A 16,451-nucleotide genomic window follows, 5' to 3' on the forward strand; every position below is an offset into this window, starting at 1 on the left:
AACATAATAGGGTCTTCGCCAGAAGTACCTTCTGGCTCAGGCCCTAATTATGTCAAAGGTGTGTCTGTGTGTGCGCATGTTGTGTTTTATTTCTGTGTGTGTGTGTGTGTGTGTGTGTGTGTGTGTGTGTGTGTGTGTGTGTGTGTAGACATAAGATTGTGTGGGAGTACATTATGCAAATTCCTACCTGGTATGAGCCAGGTGGGAAGTCAACTGAAGTGGCACAAGGAAGTTGGACAGATAAAACTGTAATGGGACAGCACCTGGTGTGCGTGTATGTGCATGTGTCTGTGTGTCTGTGTGCATGCTTATTAGTGTTTATTACAAGATTTGGGAAGCAAAAGGGTTCACCTCATCTCACTGCGAACACTAGAGTATTGGAATCTGCAGGAGCTTTATTGATCTCTATTCAGGAGTTCAGAGCAGTGCTACATGCGACTTCTCTCTGGCCTGGTTGGATTCCGGTCTGCTGCTCTGGTAGGCTGCTGGGCATTTTAAATTGACGTAGAGATATTTGTAATATGCTGTTGATCATTATTTACTTTATTTATTTATTCATTATTTATTTTATTTGGGATTTGTATGTGTTATTTTAAGCAGGTTTTGAAATTCTGAGAAATATGAGGAAAATTGCCATTTTTCATCCTAAGTAAACAGGAAATTGAGCAGCCCAGTTCCCACTGATATCAAAGATATCACTATTTTTGTATTAATTAGTTACTCATAGTGACCTACATAATAATGCATCTGAATAGTATATTTACCTGTTCTCACAATGTTTAAAAGCCCGACTTTTAGCCCCTGTGGAGAAAATGAAACCATCAGTCTTATTGAGTCTGTACTTGTCTGAACTGCTACGATAATGTTGTCTTGACAGAAACTACTTTCTGTCATATTGATACCTGCTTGGCAGACAGCAGCGAGCGTTAACACACAGCAGAAGTTGTTGGAACGGACTTTGCATTTTGTCAACGGAGGATCTCATCTGCCTCGGAATGATGGCATGAGTCACTGATCTCCTGGGGAGAGCTAACTCAGGGATCACAACTTTAAGTTTCTTATAAAAATTGATTTGACAGATGTTGCAGGAGATTATGCTCTCTGTCTTCATTTCACTCTCATGTCTGGCCCTAACAGCATAGTATTAGAGGATTTTAACAGTGCTGTTCGGATCTAAGGTGGGTTTTTATGACCTACTATAAATGTGTGATGATGATCTTCCAGGGAACTAGTAAAATGCATGTCATTGTGAAAAGAATTGGTCTGATTGTTTGGTCATCTCAAACAGGTGCCTGTCACGGCGCTGACTTTTGGCAGTTTGAAACCCAGTAACGTTGTCTGCAAACATACGCAATAGCAGAGCTTAAGCTAATTGTAACAGACACCGTTGTTCAGATGATGTTACCGCAAGACAAAGAAATACTGTCGTGTATTGTGCAAGTAATTTTAATAGTTTGATCTGACATAAAATAAAAATGTTTGGCAGATTATTTTACTAATCTTGAAAATGCAGAGTAGCATTTCCTGCAAGGGTTCATGTTCCAGAGAAACATAAAATGAGATATTGGCAGTGCAGATTGATGGGATGACTCAGCATGCGTAATATGTCTTAAGTCCCTGTTGGCCAAAGATGTTGCTGAGTGATGCTGAAACTCTTTGATTTATCTACATAGGATGCAAATGTACTTTTGATGCATATAAAGAAGCGTTATACAAACTCGTCAGTGATGAGAAAGAACAAAGTTATGATAGTTCTGCATTTTTTTTCATTCCATTTTGTGTTTCCGGGTTCAAATTAAAGTTATTTTAAGCATACTTGCTAGATGAGCTCAGTATTTAATTGGTTTTTCTTGTTTGTTTACTATTTGTTTTAGTGTTATTTGTAATATTTTTTAGGGGCGATATTTTTTTAAAAAGACAGAAATAGTCTTGTGTGATAAAATACACCATTGAAAAAATATTCAGTTTTTACAGGAGAGCAGGCATCTATAAGACAACTAACAACTGTCCTTAAGAGCAACAACAGTGCTTAAGTGCAAATGTGTGAAATTCTGCTTCTTTGGTTAATTCAAAATATAACAACATCCGACCATTTCCTATTAAACTTCAATTGATAGCCCGGATTTCTATTTGTTAAAATTACTGAACTTGTATGCTGTATATTGGGGACAAGTGTCTATGGGACAAGCCTTTAATTCCTTTGAGCCAAACTCTTGCTCAGGTAATAAGAAATAAGAAATAATATCAAATGTGCCAATCTGCCTATATCTATATGTACCCGTTACAGAATTATCAGTGGCAACCATAACATTAATTAAATATGCAAAATGAGAAAAAACAGTCTTAAATACATGTAATCGAGAACATGTGTTTCCTTCTCAAACAGGCTTGGATGATAGTGATACAATCGTAACAACCAGGGCCAAGTTTTTTTCTTATTTCACAAGTGACAAAGTAAACAGAACCTCTGCCCACAGGGGTCATGTGACAGTACCTGACCTTCACAATTGTACAGTTACGGTACTGCAAGTAAACCTAGAATTATCAAAGTTACATCAGCAACTGGCTGCTCATTTTGGCCCTAAACAACGACTTGTAACTCCACAAAGTTAAATCCACATTGGTGTAATATCTTCAACGGAGGCATCTTATTGCTTTAACCTCTGTGATCTCTGCTGTGAAGCCTCTCCTGCTGTGCATTTTCCCTCCAGTTTTTGCCTTGAAATCGATGGAGGACGTATGCTTTTAAAAAATAAGCTAATGTTGTCATGCTACATGTGAGCTCGCAGGCCATCAGTGACGCAACGGACTTTAACCTTCTCCACAGATTTTCATACCAATGACTTACATTCGTCATTCATCAACATGTATCATATATTTGTAAGTTATAGTCAGAACGATTGAAATGTACTTAACATGAGAGAAATATGTCTGTGCTGAGTGGTGTCTGAATTGTAGTTGGAAGTCTGGGGTCTTACTGAGCAGACGGCTAAATAAAGAAGATGTGGATTATACAGCACAATCCATTTGACTGTCTGTTCACACCAGATATTTTTGCTGTTGTCTCTTGTTAGAGGCAATGGAGGCCATTTGCTTCAAGCTAAATAATTTTATATGACGCTCCTTCTTTATGCATTCTGGAGTTACAAAGACGTGATACAGCAATCAAAACAAAAAGATTTGTGAGCTCAAGACATTTGTGAGTACTTGAAATTCAAAATATATTTTTGGGGTGAAAGTTTATTTTAGTTCATTTAAATGAACGCATACAAAAGTATGTACAGGTTGACATTGTGTCTTCTGAAGTTGAACAGATGTCATTCTTAATCTGTCCAAACAGTCATATACTCTCTTCCTGCCACAGCCGCTGGGCCATGGTAACCCACAGTGCAGCAGCTACAATATGAGTGTCCCTCCAACCACAATCCTGGACAATCAACTCACCACTTCATGGGCCCCGACCGGCTCCTACCCTGAAGGTGAAACACATGACCCACACTGTTAATTAGGCCAGTACACTCTCTTAGCATCTGCCTGCACTCTGAAGCAAGTCAGTTAATTAAATTGTCTGAATAATAAACTAAAACGCTCCAAGTATATATGGTAATTTGTTCTGCAAAAGGATTCTTATTGCTCTCTCTTCAGCATCTAGTATTGAAACTGCACAGCAAAATGGAAATCATTCAACAATTAGTAACTGATGTATTGCACACCTGGTGAGCCCAGAGCTCTGAGCACACAGTTTAAGATTCCCGACAGAGAAATAGCCCAGACAGCTCTTTCGGTTAAATGCTCTGCAAAAATTTACATTATATAAAAATTAATTCATTGATGCATTCCGACTGATTGTTTCTCCAATCCTCTGTAGGTTCCATGGTAATGTCTGGGTACACAAACCGCCTTTGGCCTCTTGACTCCCATCCTCAGTTCTGGAGTAAGTACCAGGTGTGGGAGTGGCTGCGGCAGGTAATGGACATACACCAGATCGATGCCTCCAACATTCCCTTCCAAAACTTTGATATCGATGGCTACCAGCTCTGCAGCCTAAACTACCAGGACTTCATCCGTGCTGCTGGCAGTGTGGGACCCATTCTATACCATGCCATCACAGAACTCAAGTGGAGCGGTACGTCTTCAAATCTGATAGGGGGGTAAGGGGAAAAAAGTGTTATCATTACTTTCAGTACAAGAAACACTGGGTGAATCAGGGTGTGTCTGGCGGTCTGGATGAAGTGTTGCTGAGAAGGGATCATAGTCATGGGTCACGCTGCATGATGCTGTTGAGGGCGAACGCTGCTTTAAGCAAGAGAGATGATGGATTTGTTTTATTTGTGCAGGCTGGATTGTGTCTCTTAACAAAGAACAGGGTGCAAAACAAAGGAAAAAAGCTGAGAAATGGAGCGTGAGTGAAGCACTGTACCATGGGGCATTAAGAAAAATAATTGAATTTTAATTGATGTGTAATTTTTGATTGTAATTGTGGGGTGGCATGGCTCAGAGGTAGCTGAGTATCTAGCGGCTGAAGGGCTGACAGTTCAGTCCTCACGTCCCCCAGTGACTGTGTCCGAGTGTCCTTGAGCAGTATACTGAACCCCTAATTGCTCCTGATGAGTAGGTTAGCATGACCACCAGTGTGTGAAAGGGTGAATGAGATGACGCTGTTCAGTGCTTTCAGTCACGCTGAGGTAGAAAGGTGCTATGAAAAGTCCCTTTACCATAATCACATTCTGAATTGTGGTAGATGTCAACCAGGCACAACAGGTTTAACCAGCATTCTACTGGGAAACTGAAGGGTAATACAATGCAGCTATTGTTTTACTAACTGTTGGAAACTAGTTGGCTTTTTATTTTTCAGAGGGGACTTGTTAGTGTCTAATCTTATGTTTTACATGTTGAAATATAATATTTTTGAAGTCTCTACAAGTTTTTTTATGCCAATGAAAAATAATATTTTGGTTTGATTCATCTGATGAAATAATCTGATATAATGGAACTAGTACATGTTTAGGGTATGTTGCAGTCAAAATGCAACTTTGTTCTTGACTGTAGAACAGTATCTGTAAATAGAATAAAAGCAGCAAAAGTGAAAACTGAAAAATATGGTTGGTAGAGGAAATTTCTATGCTCTGTTAATATTGTTTCCATGTCTCAGTATGTACATGAAGGTCACTTTTCGAAGAGTACACAACACTGACAAATTAGATTCCTCGCTTTACGTCATTTCCCCTCTCCGCACAGGGCAGTGCCAAGTGGAAATAGGTCAACCGGAGCACAAACCAGAATGTAAGTTTAAAAAAAAAAGCCAATACAGTTAAGTCTCTTCATAACTATTCAAATGAATTCATCTGGCCATTTTTTTTTCTATTTTCTGCCTCCACCAACCCATTTATTGTATTTATTTTTCCAGTCGACTTTACCTGTCCATTTCCAGATGTCAGCTATCCACCTGAAGGTACTGTCCTTTTATCTCCTGGTTCACTTCTACGAGTGTTTGATCTGAAACACGCCATTTCATCCTCATTCTTCTTTCCTCTGTTCACTCAGAAATCTATGATCCTCCAAATCACCTGCATGCATCTGTTGTCTCACCTACACCTTCTACTAGCCCTGGTGAGAAATTCATAATATGACGAATGAACGCTGACTGAAGTTATAGAAAATAATGATTGAATAACTTGATTTCCATTTCTCAGAGATAAACAGAGTGTGCAGTCCGCATCAGGTCAAAAAACACAGTAAGATGAACACACATTTACATTTTTTTTTAACTTTTTAGAACTCAACACAGGGTTATTCCTGCCATGTGATCTATATTTCTCCCAATCAGACCCAAGGGGGACACATTTATGGGAGTTTATCCGGGACATTCTACTGAACCCCGAGTGTAACCCAGGGCTGATCAAGTGGGAGGATCGGACACAAGGAGTTTTCCGCTTCCTAAAGTCGGAGGCAGTGGCGCAATTATGGGGCAAGAAGAAGAATAACAGCAGCATGACCTATGAGAAACTCAGTCGGGCGATGAGGTAAAATTGCACAGCTATCAAACAAAAACACACTCATCAATAGCTTTATGCAAGGGAAGGGGTTTTCAGCAAAGTGATCAATCTGTGAATTACTGCAGATACTAAAACTCCACTATGCTGTCATGAAGGTTGTTGAATAGCTTTTTCCTCACAAAGGGACGGAATATGTCTGCAAAACAAACTAGGAAAACTGTTTGTATACAGTGTGTTGATGCAGCTGAGAGTTCCCAGTAGAGTGTTTACATTAGCCAACGTGCAGGCAACATGGTCACCGCCAGAAAATCTGTCCTATTTCTGGCATCAGCAAAACAGAAACAGGCCAAACAACCTTGTTGCCTTACCTTATAATTTAAATGAAATAGAGCAGTACAACTTGATACATCAACATCTACCCCTTCGACAGTCAGAGGTGGTGCTAAGCTAAGCTAGTACTGCAAATGTTTATGCAAGGGTTCAAATAAACAAGAGTTTGTTTTTGAATGAGGACTTTGAGAGGACACAAAAGATTGTTTTTGGTGTACCTCTGGACATAACACTGGAAGTTGTGGCTTAAAAGTCTGACATTTAGCTAGCCAGAAAGCTAACATTATATTAGCTACACAAAAACATGACTACACGACAAAACTCATTTACAAACATGAACTATGAAATATCATCACCAGCAACAATGCGTCCTAAATTCACAGCGAGAAGAGCACAGAGCAATGTGATCTTTCATCAGAAATATTCGGACTTCTCAGTGTTCCGGTGTTTTCTTTGCTCATAAACACACTAAAAGTATCAGTGCTGTCACGACAGTGATATTTTTCAACAGACTCACTGTATGGCTTAAAATGTAGCTACCCATATGATGAATAAATAGTACAACTGATTCACCGTGATTTCATGCTTCTAAACGGGAGATGTCAAGAGGTATAATAATCGTCCTACAAGCTATCCCAATAAAGTGCTGGCATCATAAGAGTAGAATGACTGCTGTCCTGCCTGCATCAAAGAGACACTTGTTATTCATTTGCTTAGCAGCTATACTATTTAAAACTTGTGTGTACTGTATTACTCCCTCGTAACTCATATTGCCACTGGGACCTTTGGGTCATTCCATTTTCCAGTTGATCCTGGGCAAAAGAGAGAATGTCCTATGTGCTCTATGTGTTGTGTAGCTGGAAGTCAGGGTGTGCTGCCAAACAGAATCCTCTACAGTCTTTGGTCGTTGTCCCCGCCTCTAACAGGGTCGGACCTACTAAATCCCATTTCTTGCTGCATAAGCCTTCATCCTCACATGCCATTACTATGCAATGACTGCAGGTACACCACCAAGGGTCATCAGTCCTGGGTATCTGTGGATACTCTGCTATGGCTGACAGACTGCTGCTTTTATGGCTGTAGAAGGCTCTCCTTCATGCAATTCCTCTTAAAAATTCCATTCCAAAAAGTATGGTTTGATTTGGTAAGGTTCTTTATCCATTTCCAGTCTCCCTTAAAATCACCTTTAGTCATGATCTGTTGTGCTTTCACAGCAGTTTGTTTGAAGATGTGCAAAAAAACTAAAATTGCTCTGGAACTCCTGAGTGAACAGACCAGTGGGAGATCAGCTAGTGCACATTTATCTCAAAGGACTTCCTATCTGAAAGACCAGATTATTGCACAAAAACTAAACATGGAAATTACAAACAAAATCTTGACCTCTCGTTATTTAATCAAGGAATTTCAAAATATGTTTGAAACTTTCAATCTGACATGTGTTTAAAGTTCATCTAAGCTTTTCCATTCAAGTCAATGGGTGGAAAATATCAAACACCTTCTGTTCATGATAGAGGCATAAAATCATGGTGAGTCAATTGTAAACATCATTTGTCACATGCATAGCTACATTTGAAGTTATACATGGAATCTGCTGAAAATATCACTTTGAGTTTGGCAAAAGCCTGTACAATCAGTAATGAGTGGGAATGTCAAACTGTCCATCCATCCATCCATTTTCTTCTGCTTATCCTGTTAAGGGTCGTGGGGGGTGGAGCCTATCCCAGCAGCTTTTGGGCGAGAGGCGGGGTTCATCCTAGACAGGTCACCAGTCCATCACAGGACCAACACATAGAGACAGACAACCATTCACACTCACAGTCACACCTACGGTCAATTTAGAGTATCAATCAGCCTCGTCCCCTCTTGATGTCTTTGGACTGTGGGAGGAAGCTGGAGTACCAGAGAGAACCCACACAGGAACAGGGAGAACATGCAGACTCCACACAGGAAGACCCCATGGAACCTTCTTGCCGTGAGGCAACAGAGCTAACCAATGCACCACCATGCTGCCCAATGTCAAACTGTATTGTTCATGATAGGTACTGAAATTAAACAAAAAAAAATGGTTGCACTAAGCAATGCACATCGAAGCAGCTCCAGTTGATTATTGGAGACAATCACTGAGAGTTATCTAACATCTGTGAAATCACCCCGTCTAAGCTGATAAGTGATTCATTTTGAACTGCCATGTATTTCACTTTTCTCAACAAATAATCTGAAATGGCCTTCACCTCAAAGGATTTCGCAGCCGGCTGCTGCAATAGTCACAGCTTTATATTCAAATGAGCTCATCTAATGAGCTTAATTTCACTATAGTCTAAATCCACTGGGAACTCCATATGCCTCCAGGTATTGTCAGTGTGACCACAAAGCTGATTTTCTATTTACTTTGGTGCACCAGAAGGATTTACAGCTTGATGGCATCACAGAACGGATTGTCGTGCCCTGTTATGAATAACACAACTGATGAAACGACCACGTGAACTGTAAAAAACAAACAAACAAACAAAAAAAACTAATTTAATTTTAATCAGCCCAATTGAACTCAAAAACTCAAGTTACACAAAATGAAATCATTGATGCATCCAATTTCAGTGATGTAATAAAAGAAGTTATTGAAGTGTTGTAATACACTTGCTGTTATAAAAGATTATTGATCTGCTTGCCGCATGGCTGCTGACTCATGTACAGAGTGAGGTATCTGTGTGGATTGGAGACAGAATTTAGAATGAGGAATGTTTTTAGTTACTCGTGTACCCCCAAGAACATGAGCAGTATTGTGTAACAGTGCAATGGTCTGCACTTTGGGTGAAGACGGGGATGCACTGTCACTTGAAAAAGATCCAGTTGCAGAGAAAAAAGGTGATGCACTGTGTAACAGTGTAATGAGCGATAAGCCACTTAACCCTAAAAGCATATTTTGCCTTCCAAGTACTCACAAATAATATTTTTGGACAGTTTTGCTTTTGTTAGCTGCTGATGTTGTTCGATCAATATACGTGGCTGGCTCTTTCTGCATCTGGAGTCACAAAGAAGTGATGCAGGGGGGTCAAAACAGTTTTGTGAGCTCGGATTTGTGAGCACATGAAAGGCAAAATACACTTTCTGGGTGAAGTATAGACATACTGGCAGTAAATGCTATCAGTCAAGAGTTATAGCTTCTAAGCCAGCACATCCATCTTCAGTTCAGTTGTGGCAATGCTTCAGATGAGGTCTGGTTTCGTTTTCTGCACGAAAACCACCTTGTAAGAGTAAGGAAAAGATCATGACCTTGGTTAAAATAGTAGCTGAAAATATCTGTGTCTTGCTAAACACTCCTAGCTTTGTGGTGGAAAGTTAACAGATGTTCCTGGCTCACAATTACTTGGGTTCTTTACTTAACATTTGGTTCATTACTAAAGCTCATCTTATTCACAACATATGTCTTTTGGCGGTGTAGTGGTTAGAACTGTCGCCTCACAGCAAGACGGTTCTGGGTTTGAGTCCCGGCTCGGGTACAAGCGTGGATTCTGCATGTTCTCCCTGTTCCTGTGTGGGTTCTCTCTGGTACTCCAGCTTCCTCCCACAGTCCTAAGACATCAAGAGGGGACGAGGCTGATTGATACTCTAAATTGACCGTAGGTGTGGCTGTGAGTGTGAATGGTTGTCTGTCTCTGTGTGTGTTGGCCCTGTGATGGACTGGCGACCTGTCCAGGGTGAACCCTGCCTTACGCCCTAAAGCTGCTGGTATAGGCTCCAGCCCCCCCCCCCCCCCCCCCCCCCACACACACACACACACACACACACACAACCCTTAACAGGATAAGTGGAAGAAAATGGATGGATATTTCTTATTTGTGACATGAAGGAGGCTTACATTGAATTACTGCACACTACTGCTTAATGATGGATCTTTTTCCAGATAATTAAATCTGTGAAAATAGTTCTTAAATATGGTACAAAATACAAGACAGTGATTATAATACTGAGATTAATTACTGGTCAAAACATGCTGTTTTATATGAATGTTTTTTAGTTCATATGTTTTCTGCTGCAGATATTACTACAAAAGGGAAATCCTAGAGCGAGTGGACGGACGCAGGCTGGTTTACAAATTTGGCAGGAATGCAAGAGGATGGAGGGAGTCTGAGAAGTGACAGTTGAACTCATTTGTGTTTGTTTATGTTGTTTGAAAATGTGTCTTTTATTTTTGAAATGATACATTTGAAATGTTTACACCTTGTGATTGATATTTTTATTGTATCTCTTTGTTGTGACATGAACAGAAATGGTCTTTACTGTGCCTTCGTAAACACTTCACTCTTGTGAAAGGAGTTCAAAACTCTGACATCATTTAAAACACAGGTAAATGCTGATTGTGTTTTTATTGGCACTGTGAAGTTTATTTTTGGTATAGACGATACAAAAATGCATTAAAATTCATATGAAATAACTCATCAAATGCAGAATAATAATACTGTGGTTTGTCTAATTTACATCGGTTCAAGGCTTACGCTTCTTTAGCTAGAAAGAATTTTTTTATGTTGTTTTATTTAAATACAAATAAAACTTGCCATTTTAGTTTTTTTTATGAATGCCATTTGCTTTGACAGTGTCGAGTCACAAGATGATATTTTGTGTAAGAGTGTAAAATCAGCATGAAATCACATTAATTGCAGCTCTTCTCGCTCACGCTTTTGTATTTGTTTCTCAACAGAAAGTAACTTGGAGCCACAGTCTCACTCCTCACTGAATCTGTTACAAGCTTGACTTGAAAAGCTGTGCACTTAAGAGACTGTGCAGGTCTTTTTGGTTCTGTCATGACACTGTGAAATCCACAGTTCATTGTTTTCATGCCACTACCATACAGCTTCCTGCAGGCAGCAGATGAATGGCTTAGCCTTTGTCGCCAATAAGATAAAAGCAGCTTCAATATATGACGTCTTTCTTTTAGCCTGTGTTCACAAGCAAATCCGGGGGTTATCTCCTCACTGATTTATCTCACTCTTGTTACCCTCATTTGCATATGTGTGGAATTGATTGACACCAAATTATCTTTCCTGGCAGCTTCAAGATTTGCCCACTGCTGTGTGAGTTGTGTCACTTTGCTCTTTCTTGTCTGCCGCAAACAAGATGAGCCGGGGAAAATAAATGCAATTGCTCTACAAGCTGCCGGCATGCAGCTGTGTCATAAGTAACAACATAAAATCCTGCATCAAAGTTGATAGAAATGTGAGAAACATAATCTGGACTTGTCTATGATTAGAAGAGTTTGATTTCCATTGACAATTGGATGAAATAAATAAAATTGCATACATAAAGACAATATGGACTGGTTACACTGTGATAACAGCAACTCATTGCCATAATGTTGTGTTACATGAAACAAATAAACTGAAGAACATACCCATCATTTTCCTTTGTTTGAATTCTGTGATTTATTAAACACTTAAGTAATGAAATAAAGGTGACCTTTTTTATGGTCTGTGTGTTTCAAACTGTAAAGGAGCTCTAAACTAAATATTTAATTTCAGCATACATATTGATTACTACACCATAAAGAAGCAGCGTACATTAATGCTATTTTGCATAATCTTCCATGTAATCAACATAATCTGGCCATACTTTCACTTTTTTTGCAGTGAGTTCTGTCGTAATGTACTTTACGTGACTGCCTGAAGATAAGTAAACAGTTAGATGAATGGTGAACTATGGACTCTGCATTCACCAAAGCAAGATTTAAGGTGAGAAGTGGTTGGAGCTCTGTCTGCACTACTGCTTCTCTGTGATAACCAGGTCAAACGTCATGTTTTCTGGAACTCTCGGAATCACGCAAAAGAACAGGTAAACCAGCGTGACAAGTACTGTACCTATGAAAGCAGCTGCAGGTACTAATGGCATGGATGCAAATATGCAACCAAACAAGTTGTAACAGATGTAGGAAGGAAGACACGGCACCTGAGAAACCTATTACTAAATCAATGAGTAGTTTCATGGCACATTATTAAAAAATAACCACAAAAATGTACAGCATTCTTCAGAAATGGCTTCCTTTGTTCTGTCTCAATCAAAGCGGATTCATAATATATGTCCACACTTGTTTTTATCTTTAATTGTTGGGGTTTTTTTTTTTCCTGATTTGAATGAACAGCAAAAGGACATTTTCATTTTTTTGAGGAAGTACATTAAGTAAATCAGATTGATGCTAGAGGAAGTGATGAAAGATAGCCTAAGCATGGGCAAAATGAGAGCCAGCTGGGGTGTCTGTCCTGTGCCTGCTTAGTAGAGCTATTGTTTTCCATCAGTAGATACACAGTTGCGTCTAATCAGACTCCTTATCAGACCCCTTATCATTTTTTTCTTTCTTCACACTCAAATGAACCTGTGAGGCATCCAGCATAAAGTGTGAGTTGGACAGATTATGGCTGCGTCACTGATGCAGATTTATTTTGTGGGGTATTACTAGTTCACAGCCCTTGGAGAAATAACACACTGAACGATACATACATGTGTGTGTTTATGCATAAACAGACTTTAGATGCACTGTTGATGAATCAGCAGTGATGGATCAAACAATTTGTTTTGCATGCTCCACTTCACATGGAATACAAAGCACCCCTGAGGTAACCACAAGTACATAAAGAGCTGAAGTGTGTCTTGTCTTTCTGCATTTTTAATGAGACCACAAACATGAGGAAGTATCGATGAAAGAGATTTTTTATGTCAGCCTTGTATAAAAACTTCCTGCTCAGATTTTTAGACTATCCAGTCATAGTTGCTGACTTTTTACATCAGCTAATTTCCTTGTTAAACACATCCCTCGATTCAGAATTTTTTTTTTTATGTCACATGTGTTTATGCAAACATTTTAGATTCACCCACAGTTCTCTGATTTTTTTAAAATGATTGTTCTTACCACTTATATGGATGGGCGGCAGCAGTTAACACTGTCACCTCACAGCAAGAAGGTTCCGGGTTTGAGTCCCAGCTCGGGCACGCGATCTTTCTGTGTGGAGTTTGCATGTTCTCCCTGTGTCTGCGTGGGTTCTGTCTGGGTACTTCCTCCCACAGTCCCATGACATGCAAATAGTGACTCGGTTGATTGGTTACTCCAAATTGACTGTAGGCATGGCTGTGAGTGTGAATGGTTGTCATTCTATACGTGCCCTGCGATGGACTGGCAACCTGTCCAGGGTGAACCCCGCCTCTCGCCCGAAAGCCACTGGGATAGGCTCCAGTCCCCCCCCCCCCCCCCCCACAACCCTTAATCAGGATAAGTGGAAGAAAATGGATAGATGGATGGACTTACATGGGCGGCACAGGGGTGCAGTGGTTAGCACTGTCGCCTCACAGCAAGAAGGTTCTGGGTTTGAGCCCTAGCTCGGGGATAGGGTCATTCTGTGTGGAGTTTGCGTGTTCTACCTGTGCCTGTGTGGGTTCTGTCCAGATACTCCGCCCGCAATCCAAAAACATGCAAATGGAGACGAGGCTGATTGAATACTCTGAATCACTGTCTGTCTACATGTGTTGGCCCTGCGATGGATTGAGGACCTGTCCAGGGTATACTTTGCCTCATGCCCGAAGGCTGCTGGGATAGGCTCCAGCCCCCCCCCCCCCCCCCCCCTTAAGGTTCTGCGCAACCGTTTGGGAGACCACACTTTGAGTCACTATATATCATTTAATAATGCATTAAGCTTAACTCAACCTGAATGAGCCATCTCTGCCACTTGGTTTAGTTACGCGATGCTAAAAAAAAACCTCTAGATGGCACTGCGTCTTTGCACAGTATGCTTTATCAGCATTCCTTCAAACTGGAAGTGAGAACAAGAAAATTGCATCAACACATGAGGACACAATTTGGCAGAATTTTCAAAGGTAAGAACATTTTTTTGACATTTTATTGTTTCAGAGGTGTTATTGAACTGAATTATGTAACTTAATGCAACAAAAATAAATATTTTTTTTTAAATGTGCTCTACCAAATGGTTGAAATGTCATTTTTTTGCTGAAGGTAGAGACGTTAGCCAATATCAGTACAATTAGCTATTTTCAATGAAATAAAAAAAACGTCTGATCCTACAATATTATCAAAATAATTAATTTAATGATATTTCATCATATGCATGTTTGAATATTTTTATAAATATATTTTTTTACTGTCTAAAAACACGCTATGACATGCTAACAGTTCAAATGTAGCGATCAAGGTAGTGATGCTAAGACAATGAGTTATGTTTTAAAAAAAATAAAGAACATATGAAAAGTCATTGTCACTAATATATGTTTACAGTTATTCAATTACAATTTCGATGGAAAATATTTTATCAATATGATTTTTCCCCACGTCTGACACATTTTATGTGTACTATGTATATGGTAAATTTCAAGAATAAAGTAATAGAATTAATACTTTTACTGGTTTTGCTGTTATCTTCATAGTAATAAATAGATATGTTTGAGCATTACCTATTGATAATAGCCCATAGTTTGTAATACAAATTGTTTTCTTTCTGTTTTACATCATGTTTCACATCATAGATGGACACCAAAACATTCTATGGTGCATGACGACGCACTTTACTGGCCCTTGTGCCCGAAAATCCTCAGGATTCAGACGCAGATCTGAGTGATGATGACCCTACAGATGATCCAGATTATCTGCCCACACCAGCAGATGAGATTCTATGGATGAGGAGGCCATTGCCTCAATGAGCTCATCCTCTAAACCACCGTCCAAAAAGAGGAGAATGGGGAAAAACTACCTCAAAACTGTTGGAGCTCGGGGACAAACCTGACTCTAAATCACCCCCAAGTACAAAGCAAGGCACAAGAAGACTGTGGCGGTATGAAGACATTGAGGCATTCCAGGTTCCAGGCTCAGGTTTGAACACTTCATTAGTAAGAAAAAGGGCGTGACAACTCCAGAACCTGCATGAAAACCTGGGCGTCTGGTGAATTGCCACTGTCTGACCAAACGGTATATATACATATATAAAATAAGAAAATATAAATACAGCTGAGGTAAAAAATAAATAAATAAAATAAACGCATGCACAGGGTGAATAAGTACAATATTTCATCCATCCACCCTTTGTCTTCTGCTTATTCCTGTTCAGGGGGGCTGGATCCTATCCTAGCAGCCTTCGGGTGTGAGACGGGGTTCACCCTGGACAGGTCACCAGTCCATCGCAGGACCAACACATATAGACAGACAACCATTCACACTCACAGCCACACCTACGGTCAATTAAATGTATCCAATTAGCTGAGTCCCAATTGCATGTCCTTGGACTATGGGAGGAAGCCGGAGTACCAGAGAGAACCCACGCAGGCACAGGGAGAACATGCAGACTCCACACAGAAAGATCCCGTGCCCAAGCCGGGACTCGAAACCTGAACCTTCTTGCTGTGACAGTGCTAACCACTGCACCACCGTGCCACCAATATAGTAATATAATAATATAATAAATAATATAATAATTAATAATAATGAAAAAATAAGAATTACGTAATGGGGCTTTAGTGTAAGGAGAGTGTAATAATCACCATTATTGTTGTATATTGTTTTCTAACTACAACACAAATTAATAATTATTTAAGTTTTTGAACTAATATTTACTCGGTCCAAGATAATTGACTTGCCACCAGCAGAGGGCAGTAAGTGGCGTGGCACTTGGGAGCTTCAGGCTTCACTATTCAGGACAGCAGCGTCCTTCAAAGGACCCAAAGATGATAAGATAATAAACCTTTCTTGACACTTAAAAGTATTTCTTCAGTTTCAAATAAATTGAGCAAAATTCAAATGCTATGTTTTATTCCTTCTGAGGTCAACTATTTTTCCCCAAGTTTTTTTTTTAATTTTATTTTTCTGTCAGGCATTAGCATGGGCATGTCCGCCTGTCAGAGGACGACAACATGGCTGCCTCCTTGCTTGCGGGTCGTCAAGGAATTGTATTTGGCCTCAAATTAGCTAAACTTAAGAAGTGTTTGGGGAGTATACACTCTTGGCAGGAGCACACCAGACACTTTTTCCAGTCGCCATGGTTCCGTGGTGAGTGTTGACTGTATAACGGGAGGTTAAACGTTATCGTTCTATGTGGCAGATGCGCACCCGTTGACACTTGCTAACAGTAGTTTCTCTAGAAA

The 16,451-nt window shown here is 39.9% G+C and overlaps 2 protein-coding genes across 4 annotated transcripts in view; both read left to right on the top strand.

The window, feature by feature from the left end:
* Nucleotides 1-217: 217 nt before the first annotated feature.
* Nucleotides 218-11,709, top strand: ehf (ets homologous factor). 3 transcript variants are annotated; one of them, XR_015116962.1, is made up of 10 exons: nucleotides 218-477; nucleotides 3,365-3,479; nucleotides 3,869-4,126; nucleotides 5,239-5,283; nucleotides 5,408-5,452; nucleotides 5,545-5,610; nucleotides 5,694-5,735; nucleotides 5,828-6,023; nucleotides 10,363-10,670; nucleotides 11,023-11,709. XR_015116962.1 is itself a non-coding variant. In XM_086208326.1 (9 exons), exons 1-9 carry the CDS (start codon nucleotides 433-435, stop codon nucleotides 10,460-10,462), a joined length of 912 nt encoding a protein of 303 aa, XP_086064452.1. In that variant the 5' UTR covers nucleotides 218-432; the 3' UTR covers nucleotides 10,463-11,709. The 3 variants fall into 3 exon arrangements, 2 of the variants coding, with proteins under 2 accessions (XP_086064452.1, XP_086064453.1); XM_086208326.1 differs by having other exon boundaries at nucleotides 10,363-11,709; XM_086208327.1 differs by lacking the exon at nucleotides 218-477 and adding an exon at nucleotides 2,799-3,199 and having other exon boundaries at nucleotides 10,363-11,709.
* Nucleotides 11,710-16,042: 4,333 nt separating this feature from the next.
* The window catches only part of pdhx (pyruvate dehydrogenase complex component X), a 33,343-nt gene continuing 32,934 nt past the window's right edge, over nucleotides 16,043-16,451 (top strand). Inside the window, exon 1 of the mRNA XM_086208328.1 lies at nucleotides 16,043-16,356. Within this exon, the coding sequence (XP_086064454.1) occupies nucleotides 16,221-16,356 (136 nt within the window). The 5' untranslated portion in view covers nucleotides 16,043-16,220. The remainder of the gene's footprint in view (nucleotides 16,357-16,451) is intronic.

Source organism: Aulostomus chinensis, chromosome 7 (assembly GCF_037954235.1).
Source record: "Aulostomus chinensis isolate RoL2024-O1b breed Wild chromosome 7, RoL_Achi_v1.0, whole genome shotgun sequence".
Classification (NCBI taxonomy): Eukaryota; Metazoa; Chordata; class Actinopteri; order Syngnathiformes; family Aulostomidae; genus Aulostomus; species Aulostomus chinensis.

Excerpts from the sequence above, each read along its gene's own strand:
- ehf (XM_086208326.1), top strand. The coding sequence starts at position 433 with ATGCGACTTCTCTCTGGCCTGGTTGGATTCCGGTCTGCTGCTCTG. Across the intron at positions 5,611-5,693 it reads TACACCTTCTACTAGCCCTG|AGATAAACAGAGTGTGCAGT; the intron begins GTGAGAAATTCA and ends TCCATTTCTCAG. Across the intron at positions 6,024-10,362 it reads AAACTCAGTCGGGCGATGAG|ATATTACTACAAAAGGGAAA; the intron begins GTAAAATTGCAC and ends TTTCTGCTGCAG.